This window comes from Chiloscyllium plagiosum, chromosome 35 (genome assembly GCF_004010195.1).
Source record: "Chiloscyllium plagiosum isolate BGI_BamShark_2017 chromosome 35, ASM401019v2, whole genome shotgun sequence".
NCBI classification, from domain to species: domain Eukaryota; kingdom Metazoa; phylum Chordata; class Chondrichthyes; order Orectolobiformes; family Hemiscylliidae; genus Chiloscyllium; species Chiloscyllium plagiosum.
This window is the reverse complement of record NC_057744.1, coordinates 38,782,632-38,807,457: the sequence shown is the minus strand read 5'-3', so window position 1 is coordinate 38,807,457 and position 24,826 is coordinate 38,782,632. Positions and strand designations below refer to the sequence as shown.

At 41.0% G+C, this 24,826-nt stretch overlaps 1 protein-coding gene across 3 annotated transcripts in view; it reads right to left on the bottom strand.

Moving 5' to 3' along the window:
- Window positions 1-24,826, bottom strand: part of aplp2 (amyloid beta (A4) precursor-like protein 2) — a 223,482-nt gene that overhangs the window by 98,361 nt on the left and 100,295 nt on the right. For 2 of the 3 annotated variants that reach the window (XM_043676955.1, XM_043676956.1), the window contains exons 6-8: window positions 20,664-20,821; window positions 7,849-8,016; window positions 490-620 (exon numbers count right to left, since the gene is read on the bottom strand). In XM_043676955.1, coding sequence (XP_043532890.1) covers window positions 490-620; window positions 7,849-8,016; window positions 20,664-20,821 — 457 coding nt within the window. The remainder of the gene's footprint in view (window positions 1-489; window positions 621-7,848; window positions 8,017-20,663; window positions 20,822-24,826) is intronic. The other variant, XM_043676957.1, reaches the window with a different exon arrangement.

Below are 24,826 nucleotides of genomic sequence, written 5' to 3'. Positions count from 1 at the left end.
AGGTTGAGCGTGCTAGGCCTTTTCTCGTTGGAACGGAGAAGGATGAGGAGTGACTTGATAGAGGTGTATAAGATGATCAGGGGAATAGATAGAGTAGACAATCAGAAACTTTTTCCCTGGGTACAACAGTGTGTTACAAGGGGACATAAATTTCAGGTGAAGGGTGGAAGGTATAGGGGAGATGTCAGGGGTAGGTTCTTTGCCCAGAGAGTGGTGGGGACATGGAATGCGCTGCCTGTGGGAGTGGCAGAGTCAGAATCACTGGCGAACTTTAAGTGGCAATTGGATAGGTACATGGATGGGTGCTTAAACTAGGACAAATGTTCGGCACAACATCGTGGGCCGAAGGGCCTGTTCTGTGCTGTATTGTTCTATGTTCTAACACTATCTTAGGTTGATAGACTAAGAAGGATGATCAGAATGTTCCATGCAGCTTCCTGGCTAAATTTCATTTCAGCAAAAAGTAAAGACAACATGTGTGCTTAATACCTTATCCATGCGGTCACGATGTCTGACCTCAAGTTGCTGTTTAGCCTTTGCGAAACGTGCATGCTCATTTTCATCCGCGGGTGTTTCAAAATAAACGTCCACTTCATCTGCCGGTTGAGGAGTTGAGAGAACTGCAAAACAGAGCATTAGTCAGCTTTTGAGCCTGTGCACATTCAAACTTAGACAATGCATACCCTGAATAATACAAACCCAAATTATGCTCATAATTGCGATGCTGGTTATTAATGTTGGCTATAAATCTGATCCTGTAAAATGCTTCCAACAATCCATTGCGTCAATTTACTAAAGTTTTGCGGCTAGCTTAGAAAAATTAGCTTAGTGCCAACCAGGTAGGGACAGTGACTTAAAATGAGGCATGCACATTGTTACAATCCTTGTAGACGTGGCTAAGCTTTTAAAAATCAAAAATTTCAGATTTTAAGACACTCACTTTAGCAACCAGACTAAATGCAACACTGACTAAACACTACTTTTGTACATAAGTTATACTTTAAAATACAGAACAGAATTCTCCCCTATTGTTTCTTACCTAACCAGAAAACCTGCTTCATCAGGTAAACTGTACTGTCACTCAAGTAGTCATTTGATTTTCCTGTACACAATCCAAAGACATCCCCAGATCTCGAGGACTCACTTGCCTTCCTTCCATAGCTTTGCAACTTATGACTCAAGAATATTTTTCACAGTATGGGTTTTCCTGGCCATTCTCCCTTCAACAAACTAGACAAATTGAAAATCATTGCAAATTTGGTATTTTCGATCAGAGGGCAAGGCCTCACCTCTGATTTGGGTTGATTAATTACAGATACCTTTTAACTGCTCTTTTTCTCCGAGATCCCCAGCAAACTATGCCCAAATTTCACAGATATCTTCAAGACCCTTCCCTATTCAAAGCCCGTCTCTTCACAGCAAGACAAATCACATGGGCCTTGTATCAAAGTAGAAATGTGAACTGGCTTGCCTCAATACCTCAACTCTCTTTTATCTTGGTAAAAGAGGGACAACTTAAGAGCATAAAAGTTTATAACGCAACATTCTCACACTTGCCTGGGACTTTGGAAAGGAACAACTGTAAACACAGATGATTCCCCAACCCCCATCCCAGCAAAACAACCATGGCCTCCCTTTAATCTTTAGGCTGTGCATGGTTCGAGCACGATCTCTAGATGGCGCAAAGAGCACTCATGCCCAAAAAGGATTTAAATTTTAACGATGGCTGCAATAAATTGAAGTTTTTCAAGTAAAAGAAAAATTCTAAACACCAGAATTTTATTCTTTTCAAGTTATTTAGGTTGATTCCTGGAGTGCAATTTTTAAAAACAAGATTACCAACTCCATAGTTTAGCAGAAAAGCAAGAGTAGCGGATATTTACTGAGGCTCTAAGGTGCATTAAATCACTAATGCAAATATTCAAAAGTAGGAAAAACAATCACCAATGGGAACTAAAAAGTGAGGGGGACCATCTGGTGATGCTGCCTGCAACATGAACTGAATTGAGGGGAGAACCGGGATGAAATGCAAGAGAAAGCAGCCAAAGGAATTAATAGTTGTTCTAAAAAAAATTAACATGAAAGCTCCTAAAAGTGTTTTTAAAAGTAATACTATGAGAGTTTGGGGACATTCCTCGAGAATGAATGGTTAGGGCACCAAGATCAGGGAACCCTGGATGTCAATTGATATCAATAGTTTGATAAAAGGAAAACATGGGAGCAAACATTAGGTACAGAGCATTAAAAACAGGTGAGGCCCTTCAGTAATATAGTGTGTGTGTGGGGAAGTGCTGAAACAAGGCAAAGAAGGGCCACAAAATGCCTTTACCAGATAAGATTAGGGTGAACCCCAAGGCATTTTATATGAAGAGCAAGAGGATCATCAGGGATAGAATGGGGACTATGAGAGAACAAAGGGGCAACTTGAGTGTGAAGCGAGAGAATGTGGATAAGGTCTTAAATGAGTATTTCTGATCAACATAGGGGAAACAAAGTAACAGGAGATTTTAATTATGATGGTGAGGTTCTAAAGTGTATTAAGATTAATATGGAGAAGGTATAAGATGTTTTAGTGGGCATTATGGTGCATAAATCCCCAGGACCTGATGAGGTATTCCAGGCTGTTATGGAAGGAAAAGATGATTGCTGGGGCCCTGACAGAGATACTTAATACTTCACTGACCACAGGTGATACGCCAGATTGCTGGAGAGCTAGCGTAAATCCTTTGTTCAAGATAGCAACATGGATAGGCCAGATAATTATGGATCATTAGTCTGACGTCAGTGGTAAGGAACTTATTTGAAAAAATTCTGAGGGACTGGATTAATCAACACTTGGAACAATAGGTAACAAGAACAGAAATTTCTAAAAACACAGCAAGTCTAGCAGCATTTGTGATGAGAAAACAGCATTAATGCTGTGTCCAGTGACCTTTCTTCAGAACATTTCTGAAGAAGGATCACTCGATCTAACATTTTAACTCTATTTTCTCCACAGATGCTGCCAGACCTGTTCACTTTTTCCAGCAACTGAAGTTTTTGTTTCTGATTTCCAGCATCTGCAATTCTTAACTTTCTTGGAAAGGCAGGGATTGATCTGAGATAAGCATGGATTTGTTGGAAAGAGAACCTGTCGGACTAATTTATTTGAGTTTTTTGAAAGGGGACAAAATATATTGATAAGGGTTGTGCAGTTGATGTGGCTTCAGTGAGGCCTTTGATAAGGATCCACATGGGAGGCTGACCCAAATGCTCCAAGGCAAGTTGACAAACTGGGTCAAAAACTGGCTACACATAGGAGTCAAAGGGTGACAGGGCAGGGTTATTTTTGAGATTGTAAAGTCGTGACCAGTAACGTACCACAGAGATCTCTGCATGTTATTAATGATTTAGATGTGAACGTAGAAGGCATAATTAGTAAGTTTGCAGATGACACAAAAATTGGTGATGTTGTTGATGTTCAGGAGCTGATGTAACTTGGAAGGTCTATTAAGGAAAGGGTCAATGAATATCCCTCAGAAGTACTGCAGAATAAAGGGACCTCGGTGTACAAGTCAGTAGATCTCTAATACGGGATGCTTGCTTTCATTATTAGGGGCACAGAATATAGGAGCAGGGAAGTCTTCTTGCACCTTATAGAGCATTGGTTAGGTTACAAACGGTGTGCAGCTCTGGTCGCCACACTATCAGAAGGACATGACTGCACTGGAGAGGATGCAAAGACGATTCACCAGGATATTCTGAGGAAGGGTCACTCGACCCGAAACATTAATTCTGATTTCTCTCCATAGATGCTGCCAAATCTGTTCAGCTTTTCCAGTGATCTCTATTTTTGTTTGTGATTTACAGCATCCATAGTTCTTTGGATTTTTATTTTTGTTTCACTGTGATGTTGCCTGGGATGGATAACCTCAGTTATGAGAAGAGTGTGAATAGGCTGGGGTTGTTTTTCCTGGAGCACAGGAAACTGAGGGGGGATCCAACTGAAATATACAAATTATGACAGGCATAAAAAGGGTAGACTGTGAGAATCTTTTCCCCATGGGCAACATGTCTAAGATCAGAGGACATGAGTTTAAAGGGAGAGGACTAAGTGGTTCAGAGGGGATCGGAGGAAACATTTTTTCACCCAGGTGGTAGAAATATCAAACATGCTTATTGAGAGGGTGGTCAAAGCAGGTACTCTCAACATTTAAGCAGCATCTGTATGAGCACTTAAAAATGCCAGGGCTTAATAAATTATGGACCAAGTGCATATAAATGGGATTAGTGCAGTTTTGTGTTTGTTAATTGGCATACACATGGTGGGGCATAGAGCCTACTTCTATGCTGTATGACTCAATTACTCTATAAAATTAAGGTAGGGTGGTATGCACATGCCACTGTGCATGGACATGATGATACCTGCAGTCCAGACACATCCTTAAGCCTGCTGGGGTCTGCTGTCACCAACTCCATCTAGTTCCCATTTTGGCTTGGGAATAATAACTCCATAATCTTTAATAGCCATCTCACCCAGGCCTGTTGCTGAAAAGAGTTCAGACCAAGTCCTATGATCCCCTTTATTTAAAGGGAGTCTTGAAACAACATTACAAAACCTCAACTGTGACAAGGGTAAAGTCATCATACTTTATTATTTTTGATGTGGGACATAGTAATAGGGAAATTATTCTGTCAAAAATGTCCTTGTCATTCAAGTATTCGCCATCAATCTACCTTCGAGAACAAACGAATTATGCTCTTGTGAATCCCAGAAACAACAATGCCAAATACATGCAAATTCTCACTGTTAAAGCACTAGGTCAGAGCTTTATCTACTTGGATACTTGCAGTCAAGATAAGTTGCTGTTGTTACTGGCAGTGTCATTCACTAGTAAGAACGATGCTAAACTTGAGAAAACATTCAGCGCATTTTTAAAATTGTTAACAGTGTACACAATATATTATCCAGTGAAATAAAACTTAGGATGTTGGCTCCACATGGCAAAGCCAGTCTTTATAGCCCAGCCCTAAATGGTCGACATGATGGTAGGCCTTTTTGAAGGAGAGAACACAGCTAACTGACTGGTTCTTCAGAGGGCAATGAAGAATCAATTGGAATTAGAAACAAGCAGCCAAATCAACCAAGAACGGGTTTCTTTTCCTGAATAACAATACCTTTGATTACTGTTTATTATCAGATTTTTTAAAACCCAAATTCAATTTCTTAAACTGCCACAACTGGATTTCAACAGTGCCTTGCAGTCATAGCTTCATGGTATAGTTGGAAAGAATTTGCAAGGACCATGGATCTGGATGCTTGCATACATCAAAGTGCAAAGGCAAATTGAGGGCAACTTACCAAAGGACAGAGGATCTTGGGCATTACAAATAGAGGCACTGAGTATAAAAGTTGGCACGTTACACAAAATAAAGCTTTGTTGCACCTCAACAAGAGAATTATATCCAATTCGGTCATCACATTTTCCTTTTCCTTGGTGCCCAGAAGATTGAAAGGATATTGAATAATGATTACAAAATTGTGACAAGTTTTGATAAAGTTAGCAAAATAAACATCCTATCAACTGATGGTACAAGGACTGCAAGGTCCTTGTACCATCAGAATTTGATAAGAAGAGCACTTTAAAAAAAATTTCATATCATGCAACTCACTACAAAGAGGGTTGTGGGAGCAGACTTGATGAATGAGCTCACAAGAAAATTCCTCTGACCTGGGCAAGAGTTTTGTCTTTTCAGTGATTGCCACCAGGATTGACTAAACAAGAAGCATACAGCAGCACTCAAAATATGTGTGAGAGACAGGGCAAATCAGGCTCTGAAAAAAACACCCCTCCACAACTTACCTCCATTGTCTATGACTAAGCCAATTTTAGATCTATCTTGGCAAGTCACTATGGATCCTATGTGTCTTAATCTTCGGGACCAGCCTACCATGAGGGACCTTGTCAAATGCTTTAGTGAAGTCCATGTAGACAACATTCACTGCCCTACCTTCATCAATTATCTTTGTCAATTCTTCAATAAGATTTGTGAGATAAGCTCTTCTCGACAAAGACATGCTGACTATTTTCAAAAACAGACTCTTGCTTCTAACTTTTGCCAATTGTCTAGTGCCAATTTAAAGCCTGTGGGATCTGAGAGATTAATGTTTTCTTTGTGTTTTATAGCTTTAAATAACAGAATTGATAATTGAGGATATTGATGAATTAATAGAATCACAGAAGCCCTCCAGTGTGGAAGTAGGCCATTTGGTCCATTGAGTGTACACCAACACTCCAAAGACCATCCCACCCAGACCCAACCCTGCATTTCCCATGTCTAGTCCACCGAGCTTGCACATCCCTGGATTCTCTGGGCAATTTAGCATGGCCAATCCACTTAACCTACACATCTTTGGACTTTGGGAAGAAAACCACGCAGACATGGAGAATGCACAAACATGACAGTCACCTGACGGTAGAATTGAAACCAGGTCCCTGGCATGGAGGCAGCAGTGCTAATCACTGAACCATCATGCCACCCATTATAATTCTTCTAAGAAATTAGTAGATCAGCACAAATACAGAAGGCAACATTAATTGAGTGAATCAATGAATTCATGAGCAAATGAGAATCAGATAGGAGCCACTGAAAATCAAAAACAGCCCCTGAAATCAAAAGGTTTCCCTCAGAAAAAATCTCAAGTTGAACACAGGGTGGGGGCATTTTGTCCTCTGCTGTCCAATAAATGGCTCAGTGAATTTATCCAGTTATCATACAAATTAGGTTCCATCTACACTTTTAGCTCAACTTGCAGATTTGCCACATTGATCAGATTCATGAAATATAGGCTTGAAATGCTGATTGTTACATCCTAACCTGTCACCTGCAAATTTAGCTCAATGATGGGCCTTTTCAATGCTCAATGCAAGACATAAGGGTGGGCTTATAAGATAACACTAAACAACATCAGCAGTTTCCCCAGGTATCACTTCAGAAAAGGAAAAAACTTGACGGAGACGAGACGAGACGAAACAAAAAAGATATACACTGGCAGGCAGCTGAATCAGTAAATAACACCTCACGTCAACCAAAATACTCTGCTCATACTTTTGTGTCAGTGGTGAATCATATCCTGTAGGCACTGATAAAATAGAATAAAAAAGACAGGCTACAGTGAGTGACAGCTGAAGGATATGAAACTGTTATGTTCTATCTTGGCAAATAATTAAAGTTAAAAATCATATCAAATACCTGAAACTTGAACAAGGAGCTCGAGCTCCACATACTGTGAATTTTCCACCCAGAAGGACAACTGCATATTTTCACACTGACTCAGAACAACGTATGCCTCTCCACACTTACCTTGGATTTTCAAAAGTTGTTGATCAGACATAACACTTGACAGCAAAGCTGATTATATACATAGATAATGACAGAAAGGTATCAGAGGAAAGGTATGAAAATTGCCCAAGGAAATTATCACCAGGGGTTTCAGATCTGGAAGGATGCAGACCTACAAAAGGGTGACAGCAAAGCCCAAGAAGGAGAATTAAAGTTTTACATCACGAGGCAAAGAGTACTGCAGATGCTGGAGATTAGAGTCGAAAGTGTGGTGCTGGAAAAGCACAGCAGGTCAGGCAGCATTCGAGCAGCAGGAAAATAGACATTTTGGGCAAAAGCCATTCATCAGGAATGAAAAGTCGATTTTCCTGCTCTTCGGATGCTGCCTGACCTGCTGTGCTTTTCCAGCCCCACACTCTAGATTTTTAAATCACAAGGACTAGTGAGGTACAAGGTAAATTGGTTGATTGGTCAGGAAAGAGCGATACTAAGCAGGTAGGCTGCTGCAGCAAGAAGCTGACTTACTCATTTGTTTACATACAGCCATACAGTATTCCTCGGACTCAAAATTGTTTCTGTTGCCTCCACAACCTCCATAGATGAACCGAAAACATTTCTTCTCGTTGACGTTGAAATACCAGCGAGGCATCATGGCCCGACAGGGACCAGTCACAGCCTCCTGAGAGCAGACAACTGTGTGGAGGAGATAGGACACAGCATCAGAGAGAGCTTATAGGCAGACTAATCCTGGGACAAATTCTACAGGCAAAGCAATGAGGCACACTAAGTTAAATAACAAAGAACACAGTAACCTTGGGAAAGCAGGTCATTAAAGACCATGTCTCAGGAGCAAATTTAGCAAAGTACAGTGCAATATTCACTCTCATTCAGATGCAGCTAGCACAAATTAGCACACTGCTCTGAAACCATAGTAGTTGCAGTAAACTGTTTAACCTTTGATAGTTATTTCAAAGAAATTTGCAATCTTAATTAAGAAGCTCACACAAACTCATGGTGACTGAAGCAGAAAACGCAAGCATCCCATTGTGTCTTTTACCTCAATGGTCAACTCAAATCTTGGTCCTGTGCAAGTAAGTTATGGCAGCTCTGAACTCAATGTACTCTAACAACATTTTCCACAGGTCTCTTATTCATCAAGAACTTGAATTCCCAAAGCATCTTTACACAGTAAAATATCCCAAGGCACTTTAGAATTGGAAACTGGTACCAGTACAGGTTTGAAAGAGCTTAAGGAATGAGCGAGACAGGAGGGTAAATAATTTTTAGAAACAAAACTGCAGAATTCAAAATATGAACAGTTGAAGGCACACCTGCCAGTATTCATGGGATTAAAATCATGGAAACATAAGAGACCCAAATTATTAGTTACTACAATCAGAAACAGCAGGGCTTTGGAGGGATTTAAAACTAAATTGTTGTCAAATCAGGAGCCAAGTCGGTGAGGAGTTCGATAAGTGCACTGCACTTGGAAAGATCTAGGACATGGACAAATGGAAGTTGAAATGACAAGGCTGCTCTGTGACTGAAAGCAAGCCATTTGATAAATATATCTCCAATTTTGTAAACAGTCCAGTTCAGCCTCAGTCTATTTCCAGGGAGAGGGATGTAATCAGTGGAAGAAAACGGCACAGATCTTATAATCAGTAGCATAGTGGAAACTTTTCCCCTCAATTAAAGGTTGTTTCCAATAGGAGGAGGACTGGGAGCTGGGGCCAGGGTATAAATAGAGCTAGAATGGCTGGGAGACTCAGATGTGACAAAGGGATGGACCAGAAATGTATTTCTGTTGATCGAAACAAAGCCACATGAAAAAGGACATACATTCTGTGCAATCAGTCCGTGTTTTTGTGGGTTCTGATAGAACCACCACGTGGGTTGCTCCAGACCCTATTCTAGAATAGCACCACTTCTAGATCCATGTGGTACTGGCTGTTCACAGCTATTGAAACAGCAAGAACCAAGCATTATTTTCAAGCTTCCCACTATTTTGTTGGAAGAAAGTTAGGTCATTAATTATTGGACATCAGACATGCATTATGATCACAGTCATGCAGGAAGTCATTTATGAGATAAGGGTTGTTTCAGTTTTCCGGCAAGAGCAGAAAGCCCACTGGAAGGCTTCAAACTTGGAATTTCAGCAAAGGGAAGCAAGGATTTCAAAATCAACCATATTATCAAGGGCTTTGGATAAGGCAGATGAAGCAGAGCAAGACATCACCAGAACCATGACAAATTGAGCAGATTAAAACGTAAAATTCTGATAGCAACTAACAGTTAACTTCCATATTTCATACCATAAGACCATAGGTATAGGGGCAGAATTAGACGATATGATCTATAAAGTCTGCTATGCCATCCAATCATGGCTGATATGCTTCTAAACCCCACTCCCTTGCCTTCTAACCGTAACCCTCGATTCCTTTGAACAAAAGCTAATCTCTGTCTTAAATACATGAAATGACTTGGCCTTCACAGCTCTCTGCGGCAATGAGTTCCACAGATTAACTATACCCCACCCCCCCCTCTTTCTCACCAGTTGTACCATTGTATCCTGCACCCTGTCCTGTGACCCTGATGCACTTGTTCAGCATGCGCTGCCTGTAAAGTGGGTCAGACAACACTTTTCACTGAACCTTGGTACACATGACAGTAATAAATCAAATCAGATAGGATACAGATCAAATGGAAATAAAAAGGCAAGGGAAGAATGAAGAAGTCGGAATGTCTAAGAATTCTGGAAACAGAGATCAGAGTTAAGTATGAACCATACTAGTTCATTGCATCAAAAAATCCTACTCAGAAACCCATTATCGCCTCATGATTAAGACGTGAAAAGTAACTCACATGCAGTTTAATTCTCAGATAAAAACAAACAACGATACAGGCAAACTAGAACAAAGGCCAGGAATATTAATAGTCAAATTGGTTTGTTAATTGTTAGCAATTCTAGACAACAGATTAAACAATTAAAAGTGCAAAAATGATGTTTTATAGGTTAATTTCTAGGTTACAAACATCCACATCATCCAGCCTGCATTTGACCACATCCATTTGGGCCCTGGGTGCACAATCTACCTCATCCCCAAAAACTATCCGTGTCCCCACTGTTCACTGGACAATCCATAGAGAGCACCGACAAAGGTCATGCTCGACCCCACAGAGAGAGAGAAGTAATCAAGGACAGAATGACCTCACAGACAGCACTGACCAAGGACAGCTCGACTCCACAGACAGCTGTGACCGAGGACAGCGCGAGCCCATGGGACAGGGGTGATACGGTTTACATGGTCCATGTGCGTGCCAATGACACAGGCAGAACTAGGCAAGTGGTTCTGCAAAGTAGATAACATTTAGCACAAGAGAGACAGATGATATATATTCAAGAAACCAAAGTGTGGAAACAGTTTGGTTAGAGATGAAAGAGCGCCGACAGGCAACATCATGACCCTTCAGGTCATCAAAATGACCCACAGACATCCAACAGGAAACAGAGAGAGAGAACAGCCAGGATATAGTACGCAAGATGTCACAATGAACTCAGAAGCCAACAGAGGACCAAAGTCACATATACAGATCCTGACCCCATGAACCAGATATAGTATTATGCGACTAGCGTTTTTTACAAAATGCATTTTCAATTAAAGGCCTGAACATTGATGCAATTATCCACATTTGCACATTTAACCTAAATCACCCAATGTTTCTAAATTTATTCCATGAAAACCATTCTAGATTTAACCAAGGAAACAAATCTTTAGCTGGTGAGTATGTGCATCATTCGTCTTTAACATTCAGTTGATACAAACTAAACTGAAATCACTGTACATGGATCAGGAACAGTCCCACAGATTCCACTATACAGAAACTCTAAAACTTTGAATGGCACCCCAAATTCCCTTCAACTTGTGCAATGGAGTGTAACCTCAAATGTTTTTATTAACAGAAATCTAATCTAAGCTTAGAATCAAAGACAACTGACAAGTAGAATTAACTTGTGCCTATCGGTCAGTTCGATGTATTGTCTAAGATTATCGTTAAATCTCATTCAGAAAATATGAAGACATTGGTAAATTTCAAAGAAGACAAAGTCACCATGATCAGGAAATAGAGCACGGAGGCTGGTGCGCACACATAGCCTGTACATGTTCCTGGCCTCAGGTGCTTTAGTTTTGCTACAGCACCTTTGACTGTACGCATTAAGTTTGCACAGCATACTTCCAAAGGAGTGAGCTGGAATTTTCTGCCTCAACCTCAAAAAAAAAACTGCAGAGCGTAAGCTCCAGGTTTCAAAGCCTGAACAGTAGTTTGATTGCTGTTTATACCTTGTCTGGCTTACATGACCCACAGCCATGTGGTTGACTTTTGACTGCCCTCTGGACAATGAAGGATGGGCAACAAATAACTGCATGGTCAGTGATGTCCTCATCCTGTGAATGAATTAATAAGTGAAAAAAAGTCTGAGATACTGGGGCACACCATGTGAGACTGAGATTTACCTGGATAGCAGGCTTAGAGGAGTGGTCACATCACAGCTGATGGATCTGAAGGCAAGAAGGGAATGAGTGACCATCAGGCAAAGAGAACAGGCAGATAGTACATGAGACCCCTGGAGTCCCGCTCACAAAACTGTTTTCCATTTTGGAAGCTGAGAGCACTGATTCCTCGAAGGATTGCAGACAGAACCAAGTATCTGGCACCACAAGCAGCCTGACTGTACAAGGAGGAATGAATAAGAAAGCAGGAGTAATAGTGATGGGGGATTCATTAGTTTGGGGAACAGGAAGTGTTTCTTATGGCCGCCAATGTGACTCCAGGATGATGTGTCATCGCCCTGATGCCAGGTTCAAGGATGTCATCAACTGGCTGCACAGCATCCTGAAGGGAGAGGCTGATAAGATTAAGGCTATGGTGCACATTGGTAATAGGGAGTTTAAGGGATGGGGTCTTGCATCAAGAGTTCAGGTAGCTAGGCAGTAGACTAAAAAGCAACACCTCAAAAGTTGCAATCTCAGAATTATGCATGATACCATGTGCCAGCAAGAACAAAAATAGGAGAATATGCAGATGAATTCATGGTTCAAGAGTTAGTGCAGGATGGACAGTTTTCAATTCCTGGATCTCTGGAGTTGTTTCTGGGAATGTGGAACCACAACAAACGGTCTGATGTGAACCAAAAAGGGAGGCCGTCATAGTGCTTTTGACAGAAGCAGAAGCAGAATTTTCAATAGTGACAAAGCATATCTGAGAAAAGGAACCTCAGCAGAGGGAGTTTATTCATGTTGTGTCTCAAAGGTGTATGGCGAGGCTGACAGGTCTCTAGTGCTCCAAGTATTTTGGTAAGATAGAGTTAAAAGTACGGATTGACACATGGAATTAAGACATTGTTACCATCACAGAGACATGGTTGCGGGGAAAACAGGATTGACAACTCAACATTCTGGGTCATAGGACCTTCTGGTGAGACGGCAAGGATGTAAAAGAGGAGATGATGTCACATTATTAGTGAGGGAGCCATTTACTGCTATTACAGACGAGGCCAGACCCCCTGAAAACTATTCAAGGCGGCAGCCCAGGCCTTTACCCCTCAAGACAACTAGAAAAGTTAAGTGGATATTCCAGGAATGATGCAGCTGGCCCAACCATTTAGTTTTAAACAAAACAGAATTTATTTACAGACTAATGAAATACTAAATAAAAAACAACTGAATTTAGAATAGCATAACCTATCTGAAAACCCAATCGACTCTATCACAACTTAATGATGCTGTACCAAAGATTTGTAACATCCCTATAAACATTCCCTTGGCAAAAAAAAAGGTAAAAATCAAATACAGGTTCTTACAAGAGAGAGATGTCAGATAGAGAGGATTAGCATAGAACTGCTTCTCTGGGTTCCCAGGTAAAATGTGACCAGCAGGTGAAAACAAAACAACTTGCTAAAACCAAATCAAACTAAACCAAACCCTTGAACTGGGAGAACAGGCCACTCCCCTTTCACTGTACAAATGTTTTAAAAAAACACTTAAAAGCTTTTCAATAAATATTTCCAGACATATCGGAACCTTTGCCTTTATGACGCTTCTGAAGAAAAAAAAATTAAGGTCAGACTAATCTTGTTAAAACAGCAACACAGTCATATGTCCCCCTTAAAGAAAACCTATCAATACCAAAGATGGCTTTATTTTAAAAACCTTTAAATTGTCAGTACACTACAATACACATATACATTACATTGACTATAAATATGTAAACATGTAATACCACATTCTATTTCAGTTCGTTTACTCCTGCCACCGAATGCCTCCATTTGTCATCCAAGTCTTGACAATGTGTCAGCAATCACATTTTCTTGCCACATGTACAATTTTCAAATTGAATTGCGGTGACAAGAAGCTCCATCGAAACAGTCTGGAACTTTTGTCCTTAAATTTCTCCATAAACTTGGGTTACGATCAGTGTATATGATTGTCTCAGACACGTGACTGGCAACATAAATGTTTAAATGTTGTAATGCCAACACTAAGCTCAAAGTTGCCTTCTCAACTGCCGAATATTTCTGATGAATGTTCAAGTTCCTGGAGAAATACTCGATAGGTCTTTCTATCTTCTCGCTGTCTTCCTACAAGAGCACAGAACCGACACCCACATAACTCTCATTGATAGCCACCTTGAATGACTCTGCATAATTAGGTGTGGCTAACACTGCAGCAGTGAATTACACAGCTTTCAGACTGCCAAATACCTTCTGACAGTCCATTGTCCACTAAAACTCCTTGCCTTTCTTTAGTAATTCTGGGAGTGGAGCAGCCACACTGCTAAAATTTGGTTTGAATTTCTGATAAAACCCACTCAATCCCAGGAATCGTAGAACTGCGCTTTTTGTGAATGGTAAGGGAAACTCCCCAATTACCTTTGCTTTTATATTTTGTGGGGCCATTTGTCCATGTCCAATAACATGGACCAGGAAGGTGACTTGGGCTTTGGCAAATTCACCAAGCTGCCCCTGATCGAACAATTTTTATAAATGTTGCAAATACTCCTTCCCTGTGTGACTACAAATCATCAGGTCATCAATATAAACTACACAAATGGGTGATCAGGCAATGACCTTATTGGTTAGCCTTTGCAATGTGCTGGCGAATCTTTTACACCAAACAGCATGACTTGAAACTGATATGTTACAAAAGCCAATATTGTCTGTGTTCTTTCGGCCAAAAGTAGCTTCCTCTGAGCAAGTCCAACTTCGAAAAATAAGATGCTTGTCCCACCTTTTCAACACAAATGTGGAATTGGATATGCATCAGTCTTTATAACTGCACTGACTTTGTAATAATGCACACATAACCACTGGGTACCATCTGGCTTTGGCATCTTTACTATGGGTCAGCTCCAGTCACTAACTCATTTCAATTGTGTTATCTTGGAGCACGCATTCAATCTCCTTTTGAAACCATGCCAACTTTAGAGAGTTATGCCTGTAAAGATGTTGCTTAACCAGAACAGCATTTCCTATATCTACATCATACAAAAACTAGGTTAGTATATCCCAGTTTATATCCACATATCTCCCCATGCGACTGCAATAACTTTTTCAGGTCATTTTAATTTTCCTCTGGAAGGTAACTCAGCAATTTATCCCAATTTTGGACAATTTCCTCATTGCCCAATTTCATTTGAGAAATGTCCAATTCAGAATCCTCTGAACTTGGTTCTTCCCTCTGTATTGTAACCAATAACAGTCTCCTTTGGCTTTCCTTCCTTGTCAAAATACCTTTTGAGCATATTCACATGATACACTCAGATTTCTGTCTGTCTGGAGTCCTGATCATAGAGTTCACCTCACTCACTTTCCTTTCGACTTGATAAGGTCCACTTAACCTTGCTTTTAAAGGTTCACCTATCACTGGAAGTAACACTAACACCTTATCTCCAATAGCAAAATAATGGGTTTTTGACTTCTTGTCTGCTTCCTGTTTCATTGTATACTGTGATACTTTCAAATGCTGTCTAGCCAACTTCCCTTCTCTATTTAATCATTCCCAAAAATTTGACACACAGTCCAAATATGTGGTCGCTGAATTCTGACTTACCAATTTCTATTTAATCAATTTTAGCCATCCTCTCACTTCCTGCCCAAAATCTAATTCAAACTGAATGAATTTGGTTGATTCATTTGGTGCTTCTCCGATGGTGAAAAGTACAAACAGAATTCCTTTATCCCAATCATCTGGAAAGTCTTGACTATAAGCCCTCAACAAGGTCTTTAATGTCTGATGCCATCTTTCAAGCGCTCCCTGCAACTCTGGATGGTAGACAGTAGATTTGACTCATTTTATTCCTGAGATATCCATAATTCCTTGAATAATTATGTCGTCAAGTTTGACCCTTGATCTGATTGCGGGTAGTTCTTATCTAGTGAAATTCCTCAACAATCCTTTTAGCTGTGATATTGCGAAATGGAACAGCCTCTGGAAATTATTTACAAATATTGATTCCAACTCTTTGCTTTAGATAGTGACCTACTCAATCAGTTAAGACTCTTGCAAAAGATTCCTCAAATGCAGGAATAGGTATGAAAGGTGCAGATTTTATTACTGTCTATAGGTTTCCAATTACTTGACATATATGGCATGTCTGGCAAAATTCAACTACATCCTCGTGCAGTCCAGACAAGTAAAGATGTTTTTATATTTTGGGTTTTTCTTACCCCTAAATAACCCACTACGGATAGCTCATGTGCTATCCTCAACAACTTTCTCTCACTCAATGGCAATACGACTTATAGAGTCATAGAGATGTCCAGCATGGAAACAGACACTTGGGTCCAACCCCGTCCATACCGACCAGATATCCCAACCCAATCTAGTCCCAACTGCCAGTACCCTGCCCATATCCCTCCAAACCCTTCCTATTCATCTACCCATCCAAATGCCTCTTAAATGTTGCAATTGTACCAGCCTCCACCACTTCCTCTGGCAGCTCTTTCCATAAACGTACTACCCTCTGTGTGAAAAAGTTGCCCCTTAGGTCTCTTTTATATCTTTCCCCTCACCCTAAACCTATCCCCTTTAGTTCTGGACTTCCCGACCCCAGGGTAAAGACTTTGTCTATTTATCCTATCCATGCCCCTCATAATTTTGTAAACCTCTATAAGGTCACCCCTCCGAGCTCCAGGGAAAACAGCCCCAGCCTGTTCAGCCTCTCGCTGTAGCTCAGATCCTCCAACCCTGGCAACATCCTTGTAAATCTTTTCTGAACCCTTCAGGTTTCACAATATCTTGATGAACTGCTGCCCATTTCTCATCTGTCTGAATATATGTGATGATCTCCATTTCCTCATTAAGGTATCATTTTTAAGACAGTAGCATTCTGGGACACATTCAGATTCTTTTTCTGTGTATACCTTTTGATACAATTGCTTTAATTTCTCATCTTTCTGCTGTAACTCAGTTAATTTCTTTGAACTAAAATTTTCCACTTTGTCATCCATTTGCTCCTAGTTGTCTCAACCATTTGATCAAACAGGAATTCTGATAATTCCATTTCAACTTTCTTACCTGTATTCTTTGATCTCTTTGTGAACTTGTTACCACACAGTCAGGATAAGCTTCCTGTAATTTCAGTTGCCTGAGTTTCCACGGTCTTTTCAACCACAGTAGGCAGCACTCCCACTTGTGATCCAGCTACATCATTACCAAGGACAAATTATATTTCTGGAGCTGAGAATCTGTCCAGTACTCCTATTATGACTTCTCCACTCTTCACTGGACACTCTAATCTCACTCCACATAATTAAGCACTTCTTGTCTCACCATGAATTCCCATTACTAGAACTTCTCTTGGCAATAGTCCTTCAGAGGTTCATATCTCATCTTTCAACATCAAAGATTGTGTGAGGATCTTGTATCCTCTCAAATGGCAGCACAGTGGCTCAGTGGTTAGCACTGCTGCCTTAAAGCACCAGGGACCCAGATTCAATTCCCACCTTGGGCGACTGGAGCTTTTTAATTTTTCTTTCTCCTTCAAGGGTTTCCTTTTTACCATGAGCAAAGTTATCCTTACGTTCTTCACCGAAATCTATGTTTCCCTTTCCATGTGAGAATTCCTCTTTTCCCCAATTTCTATCCCTCATGGATTGGAATTGATTTTGGAAGCCAAACTTTGATTTATGAATAAACTCATAACCAACAGCCATTTCAGCTGCGAATCATACCGTTTTTAACTCTCTGCTCTTCCACAAGTTCTCACTACCTCATGAAGTGAATTTTTGAACTCCTCCAAAATAATCATCTCTCTACAAGTGTCAAAGGTTTGTTCTCTTTCTAATGCCCTGACCAACCTATCAAAATTACTTTGTTTGATCCTTTCAAACGTTTTGTAGGTTTACCTGGGGTCCCTCCTTAGATTCCTGAAACGTCTGTAAGCTTCTAGCACAAGCTCATATGCACTTAAGATGGCTTTCTTCACCTCCTCATATGACCCAGATACCTGCTTTGATACTGACGCAAATACAACACTTGCTCTACCTACAAAACAAAGACCAAAAGAAAATTACAGCACACCAACAGGCACTTCAGCTCTCCAAGCCTGCACCTATCCAGATCTTCCATCTAAACCTGCCACCTATTTTCTAAGGATTTGCATCCCTCTGCTCCCTGCCCATTCATGTATTTGTCTAGATACATCTTAAATGATGGTATCATACCTGCCTCTACCACCTCCACTGGCAACGCATTCCAGGCACCTATCACTTCTTGCACACAGAACTTTCCACACATATCTCCCATAAACCTTTCCCCGTCACCTTGAACTCATGACCCCTAGTAATTGTCCTCCACTCTTCTTGCTATCCACCCTGTCTATACCTCTCATGATTTTGTAGACTTCAATCAGGTCCCACCCCAAACCTCCATTTTTCTAATAAAAATAATCCTAATCTACTCAATCTGTCTTCATAACTAGCACTCACCATACCAGGTAACATCCTGGTGAACCTCTTCTGCACCCTCCCCAATGCATCCACATCCTTTTAGTAATGTGGCGACCAGAACTGTACGTAGTATTCCAAATGTGGCTGAACCAAACAACTGCAACATTTCTTGTCAACTCTTGTGCTCAATACCCCATCCGATGAAAGAAAATATGCCATATGCTTTTTTGACCACTCTATCAACTGGCATTGCCAAATTCAGAATACAATGGACCCGAACACCCCAGATCTCCCTCTATATCAATTTTTTGGTTGGATCAACAAAAGCATATGGTCACTGCATTTGTTTAGCAACCTTTTCAAATAAGATATAAAAAAGGCTTCCACACCCTCCCTATCAAATATAGGCAATGCTTGAACAGATTTAAACAGATCCCCGCCAGGCCTTTGGCTACTCATCATCACTCTCTTCCTGATTAAACTTACCTTCAGCCTTCATCGCCATTCTTTGAAGCAGTCTTTTTTCAGTCTAAATGCCAATTTATGAAGTTTAACCTCCCTCTCTTTCTTCCTTTCCTCTGTTGTCCTGCTAATGTAATTCTGTCCTTTCCTTTGTTCTGCTAGGGCCTTTCATTTCTTTTCCTCTTTCTTTTGTCTCTAACTCAAGCTGCTTCATTGTCAATTGTATTTTGACCATCTCCAAAGATATGGATGGTGCTGCCAGGAAATTTAAATGCTGATTATTACTGTAATAATCTCTCCTTTCAGCACGGAAGAGACAGCTCCAACTCCAACTTGATTGCAATTCCAGCAGCTTTTCCTTGTTCACCTTTTGTAAAACTCAGTCACTTCTTCCACACCCAGAAAAGTCCTAGTGACTGAAAGGACCATTACCAGACCAAGAAGAAAGTGAGGGCTGCAGATGCTGGAGATCAGAGCTGAAAATGTGTTGCTGGAAAAGCGCAGCAGGTCAGGCAGCATCCAAGGAACAGGAGAATCGACGTTTCGGGCATAAACCCTTCTTCAGGACCTTTTGCCTTTTCAGTTCAGCAATCCTAATCCCAACAGTAACCTGGCATGCTGTATACAAAACTGGCTTAGAGGAAGGCGACAAAGGACAGTGGTGGAAGGCAGTTTGCTTGACTCAAGGTAAGCCCTTCTTCAGGAAGCCATTCCTGAAGAAGGGCTTATGCCCAAAACGTCAATTCTCCTGTTCCTTGGATGCTGCCTGACCTGCTGTGCTTTTCCAGCAACACATTACCAGACCAAGCACTATTTACACCAACTAAATTCAACACCCGGATCAAAAGACACTAACACCTGCCACCCGCTGCCTTTTGAGTTCAGCAATCCTAATCCCAACAGTAACCTGGCATGTTGTATACAAAACTGGCTTAGAGGAAGGCAACAAAGGACAGTGGTGGAAGGCAGTTTGCTTGACTCAAGGTAAGCAGCCCTGGCATACCAAAGTCGTCAGTACTGGGTCACTTATTGCTCACAATATATATATAAATGATGTAGATGATAACGAGGGAGGGGGGGCAGCATGATAACTAAGTCAGCAAATAACATGAAGATTGATTCTGAGTTTGACAGGGAGGAGGGAGGTCTTCGATTCTCAGACACCACTTCGACATAAATTCTAGGACAAGCCAGACCAAGACACGCACAAGAATTCCTAGAAGCATGGCATTCCAACCTGAACTCTATCAATAAACACATCGAGTTAGACCCCCATCAACCATCCCCTGAGAAAAATAACAAGAAATTATATCACAGGAAATGACATCGCCCCAGGAAATGATGTCACCAACCCAAACCCAAACATATAAATAGAATGCAGGAATTATCAGCAGTGCTTCGCCTGGAGGCCCACTGAAGATGTTACCTTGTATGGTGCCAAAACGTCTGGAAATGAACCTTTCAGCTCAGCGAGCAAACCTACATCCAAAATTTATGCCAGTTTTAGGAGTCTATAACTGAGGATGAGATTACCATGTAAAGTAAAAGTAAACTAATTGAAAATATTCAACGCTCCACGAAGTTCACTTCTGTTCACTGTATACGTTATTCACTTACATATAGACTGAAAGGGAGTTGTGGTGAGATTGACATATGATACAAATATCAAAGATGTATTGGGATAATCAGAACCACAGTTTATCTTGACCTTTCTCGCTCGCACATGCATAACATATCCACTGAAAGAGAGTAGAAATTGCAAAGAATCGGGTTTCCTCCGTTTGTTTTTTTTTTAATAGATGCAAATTGTACTGCACAGCACAAACACCTATTTTACATTTTGATCCAACTGCATTTACATGTCTACCAATGCAAACATTTCAGCATTCCCTAAATATATTTTGTTACACACTGAGTAATCAATTACCTTTCACATCACTGACGTCTTTTTTGTACAGTTCCTCCTCACTGCTTTCCTCCTCCCAATCTTCATTATACTCCTCTTCTTCAGAGTAGACATAATTCAGGTCATCATTTTCCTCCTCCTGAAAAGCCATTTTCTCAACTTCAGCAGACTCCTCTTTGCTAAAGAATTAAGCGTTGAAACGTTAAAAAGATGTCTCCACCATTAGAAAATATTAGCATTGAGAGATTACTTATTCAATCGTATTTGCACATCTCAATATTGACAGCCTTCAACAAACCAAGTGAACAATTTCAATGAAACAATGCTGCTACCCATAGGACATTGCCTAACAGATTTTAACTCAAAAATTGCCAGATTAATGCAATTGTCACATCTACACAAGGACATAGGACTGGAGTCCCAGAACAGAGATAAACTGCTCAATCTCAATCCCAGTTTTCCCATTCCCTACTCCACAAAATTTCAAAAACAAAATCAATCTCAGGAAGACCCTTCTTCCGTATGAGATGATGATCTCCACCAATGGCTAGTATGCAACTTGACTGCTGCAGAAAACTATTGCCTAGACAATATATAACACTGTACTCCAATTTGATCTCTATTTGTGATAGATATTTTAACAATAAGGTACTTGATAAGTGAATAGCATAGCTTAACAGAGATTCTTAACAGGTGTGGTTGCAGGGGGAAGAGAAGAAAACAGAATTTGGCCAAGGAACAGTTGCCAAGACAGTGAGTCATGGAATGCAAGCCATTAGGACATTTTTGCATCTTTGTCAACCTCTGGTACCTGTGCGATATGGGCATGCCAATATTTGATAAACTCAGGTTATCAGTTTGCTCTCTTGAGCTGGTGGATTTGTTCTTTGTCACCACACTGGGCAACATCAGTGAGTCTCCGATGAAGCATTGTCCCACTTGCTATTTATGGGTCTTGGTTTGCTGTGGTGGGTGATAACATTTCCAGTTCTGTTTCGGACAGGTTGCTAAATGAGGCCCAAATCTATGTTTGTTAATGGAGCTCCGGTTTGAATGCTAGGCCTCGAGAGTTTGGCTTGTCCCAGGATGGATGTAGTGTCCTAGTTGACTGGGTCCCTCTTGGTCTGCATGTCTGGATATACACTAGCCACCAGGATGCATGAGCACCAACTAGCCACCAAAAGATATGACCAACAATCACTGGTATCCAAACATACAGATAAAGAGGGACACCAGTTCAACTGGGACAATACATCCATTCTGGGACTGGATGAGATGCTCTTCAGAGAATTAGTGTGCAGTTGATGAGCCAAACAGCCTGCTTCCACACAATAGGTATTCTATGATCATCAAATAAGTTGCAGAACTAAGCCATTTGGCCAATCGAGTCTGCCTAGCCAATAAATAAGACCATAGTTAGTCTGATAATTTTCAACTCAGCTTTCCTGGCTTTTCCCCATAACTCCTGATTTCTTTAGTGATTAAAAATTGGCCATTTTAACCTTGCACATCCTCTACATCCCAGTCGCTACAGCCAAAACAAAGTACTGGAAAAACTCAGGAGGTCTGGCAGCATCTGTGGAGAGAACAAATGAGTTCAGTTCTGAAGAAAGGTCTCTGGCCCCAAAGAAGGTATTCTGCTTTCTCTCCACAGATGCTGCTAGATCTATTGAGTTTCTCCAGCAATTTCAGTTTTGACTTCAGATTTATAGCATCTGCACTTCTGTTTTTTTGCTTATTGCTTGCACACTAGACATTTCCTCCATACTAAATTCGATTCTAGTTTTGGGCAACTGTGTGGAGTCTGCACGTTCTCCTGTATCTGCGTAAGTTTCCTCTGGGTATTCTGGCTTCCTCCCATAGTCTGACGTGCAGGTTAGGTGGAATGGCCATGCTAAATTGCCCATACTGTCTGGAGTGTGCAGGCTGGTGGACTAGCCATGGGAAATACAGGGTTCATGGTTACAGGGATAGAGTAGGGCATGGTCAATGTGGAATGCTGTTCAGCGGGTTGTTGCGGACTGGATGGGCTGAATGTCCTGCTACTGCACAGTAGGGACTTTATGATTCTATAGGATTAACCTCGAGAACCTTCGCTGGGCTGCCTCCAATGCCAGTATATCTTTCCTTAAATAAGGAGACCAAAACTGTTCATTGTATTCCAGACGTGGTCTGACGAGGGGCCTTGTATAATTTTAGCAAGGCCTCCCTCTTTTTATACTCCATTTCCTTTGAAATAGTGGCCGACATTGCAACTGACTTCCCTATTATCTAAACTTGTATGCAAGCTTTTTGCAATTCGTGATACATTAAGTATCTGCTGTAGCCTGTCCAATCATGTCAGCATGATTAGTATGTTAAGGACTGTAGTAGCTTCCTCAGTGAAGATTCAGTTGGACTGCATATTATGTGGTATAAGGTAAAGGTTTTAAACTGCTGTTCTACATCAGTATTCACCATACAAGACCATGTTTGGTTATCAAAACATTATTAGGTCAATGGTCCAAGTCAATGGGCATCTGATCCTCATCAGAACAGTCTTAAATCTGATCACACTGCTGGGCTGACAACATATGTTAGTTTGTGCTCCAAGACATGGAAGCTGTGCTGTTTCAGTCTTTGAGCTCTTCTATGTAATACTTTGTTATGGTCTGGAACTTTTCCTTTGGTTTGGAGGCAAGTTTGTGTGAAACTTGGCTGTTGTTAAAGGAGAAAGTGAGGTCTGCAGATGCTGGAGATCAAAGTTGAAACTTTATTGCTGGAACAGCACAGCCAGTCAGGCAGCATCCAGGGAACAGGAGATTCGACGTTTCGGGCACAGGCCCTTCTTCAGGATGCTACCAGACCTGCTGAGTTTCTCCAGTAATTTCTGTTTTTGATCAGAGTGGGTGTTAGATTAATAGAAACGAGGAGAGGGTCAAAGAAATATAGGTAGAAGGTACACAAATTTCCCTAGTTTAAAATGGAGAGAGTGACCTCCAAAAAAATGTAAAATTCAGAGCTATTGTTTCTAGATTCCCATGTGTCCATGGACAAAAAAACACCACTCAGACCTGCCTATTCCAGTCAATTTGAAACATTAGCTCGCTCTCTCTCCATGGATGCTGTCTGACCTGTTGTGATCTCTAGGACCTGTTGTTATCCAATTAAAAGATCGCTGATTTGTAACTCTCACATTAACCAGATCAGTTTCAGCAGCTGCAGTTACAAAACATCAGCTTAAGCTCAAGACAACACGACAGCCGAAGACAGAGCTAGCTGACAGGAGCAGTTACACTCCACATGAAGCTACAAACACCTGATCGGGCCATCCTCTCAGAAAGAAATGCTACTGGTGTGAAAGAACTCAAGCAGGCCAAAGAGAAACCCGAACAATTACTGAGGCAGCAAGTGGAACAGATCCTGATTTCCAAGAAAATTAAAAACAGAAACATTTGGGGAGGCTGGTAATGAAGAAAAGAAACAGATCTGGGTCGGTAGGAATTTAAAAGCCTGATAGAATCAATAAAAGCTTCAGAATAAGTGAGAAACTCTCGAGGAATCAGAATGTAAATTCCAGCAATTGAAACATCCTGAGCTATGGGATAGTCAGTGACTAACATGGCTGCAGTGAGTGTGGAATTCTGGAACAGCATCTGCATTACATTGAAGACAACCTGAAACCGCAAACAGGGGTGACAGGGGTATCAGTGATACTCAGCTCTTCATTGGTCTTTGAGATCTGGTATCCTCACTGTAACTATGACAATCCAGACCTGACACCATTATGGCGAGATCAGCAAATCAGCAAGACATTATCAAGTGATAGGCAGAGCTGAGTGATCCTACACAAACATATCAGAGCTAATCTCTGCAGTCCTACTACATCTAGTCATGAATGGTGGTGGACAAATTTGTAACTCACTGGAGGAGGAGGCACCACAAATATCCCCATTCTCAATGATGAAAAACTCCAGCATAAGAGAAGGTTGAAGCTTTCACAGCAATCTTCAGCCTGAAGTATACCAATCTTCAGCCAATTCGATTCACTCCACGTGATATCAAGAAATGGTTGGAGACACTGGATAGTGCAAAGGCTGCAGACCCTGACAACATTCCGGCCTTAGTACTGAAGACTTGTGTTCCAGAACTTGCCGCTCCCCTCGCCAAGCTGTTCCAGCCCAGTTACAACACTGGCATCTACC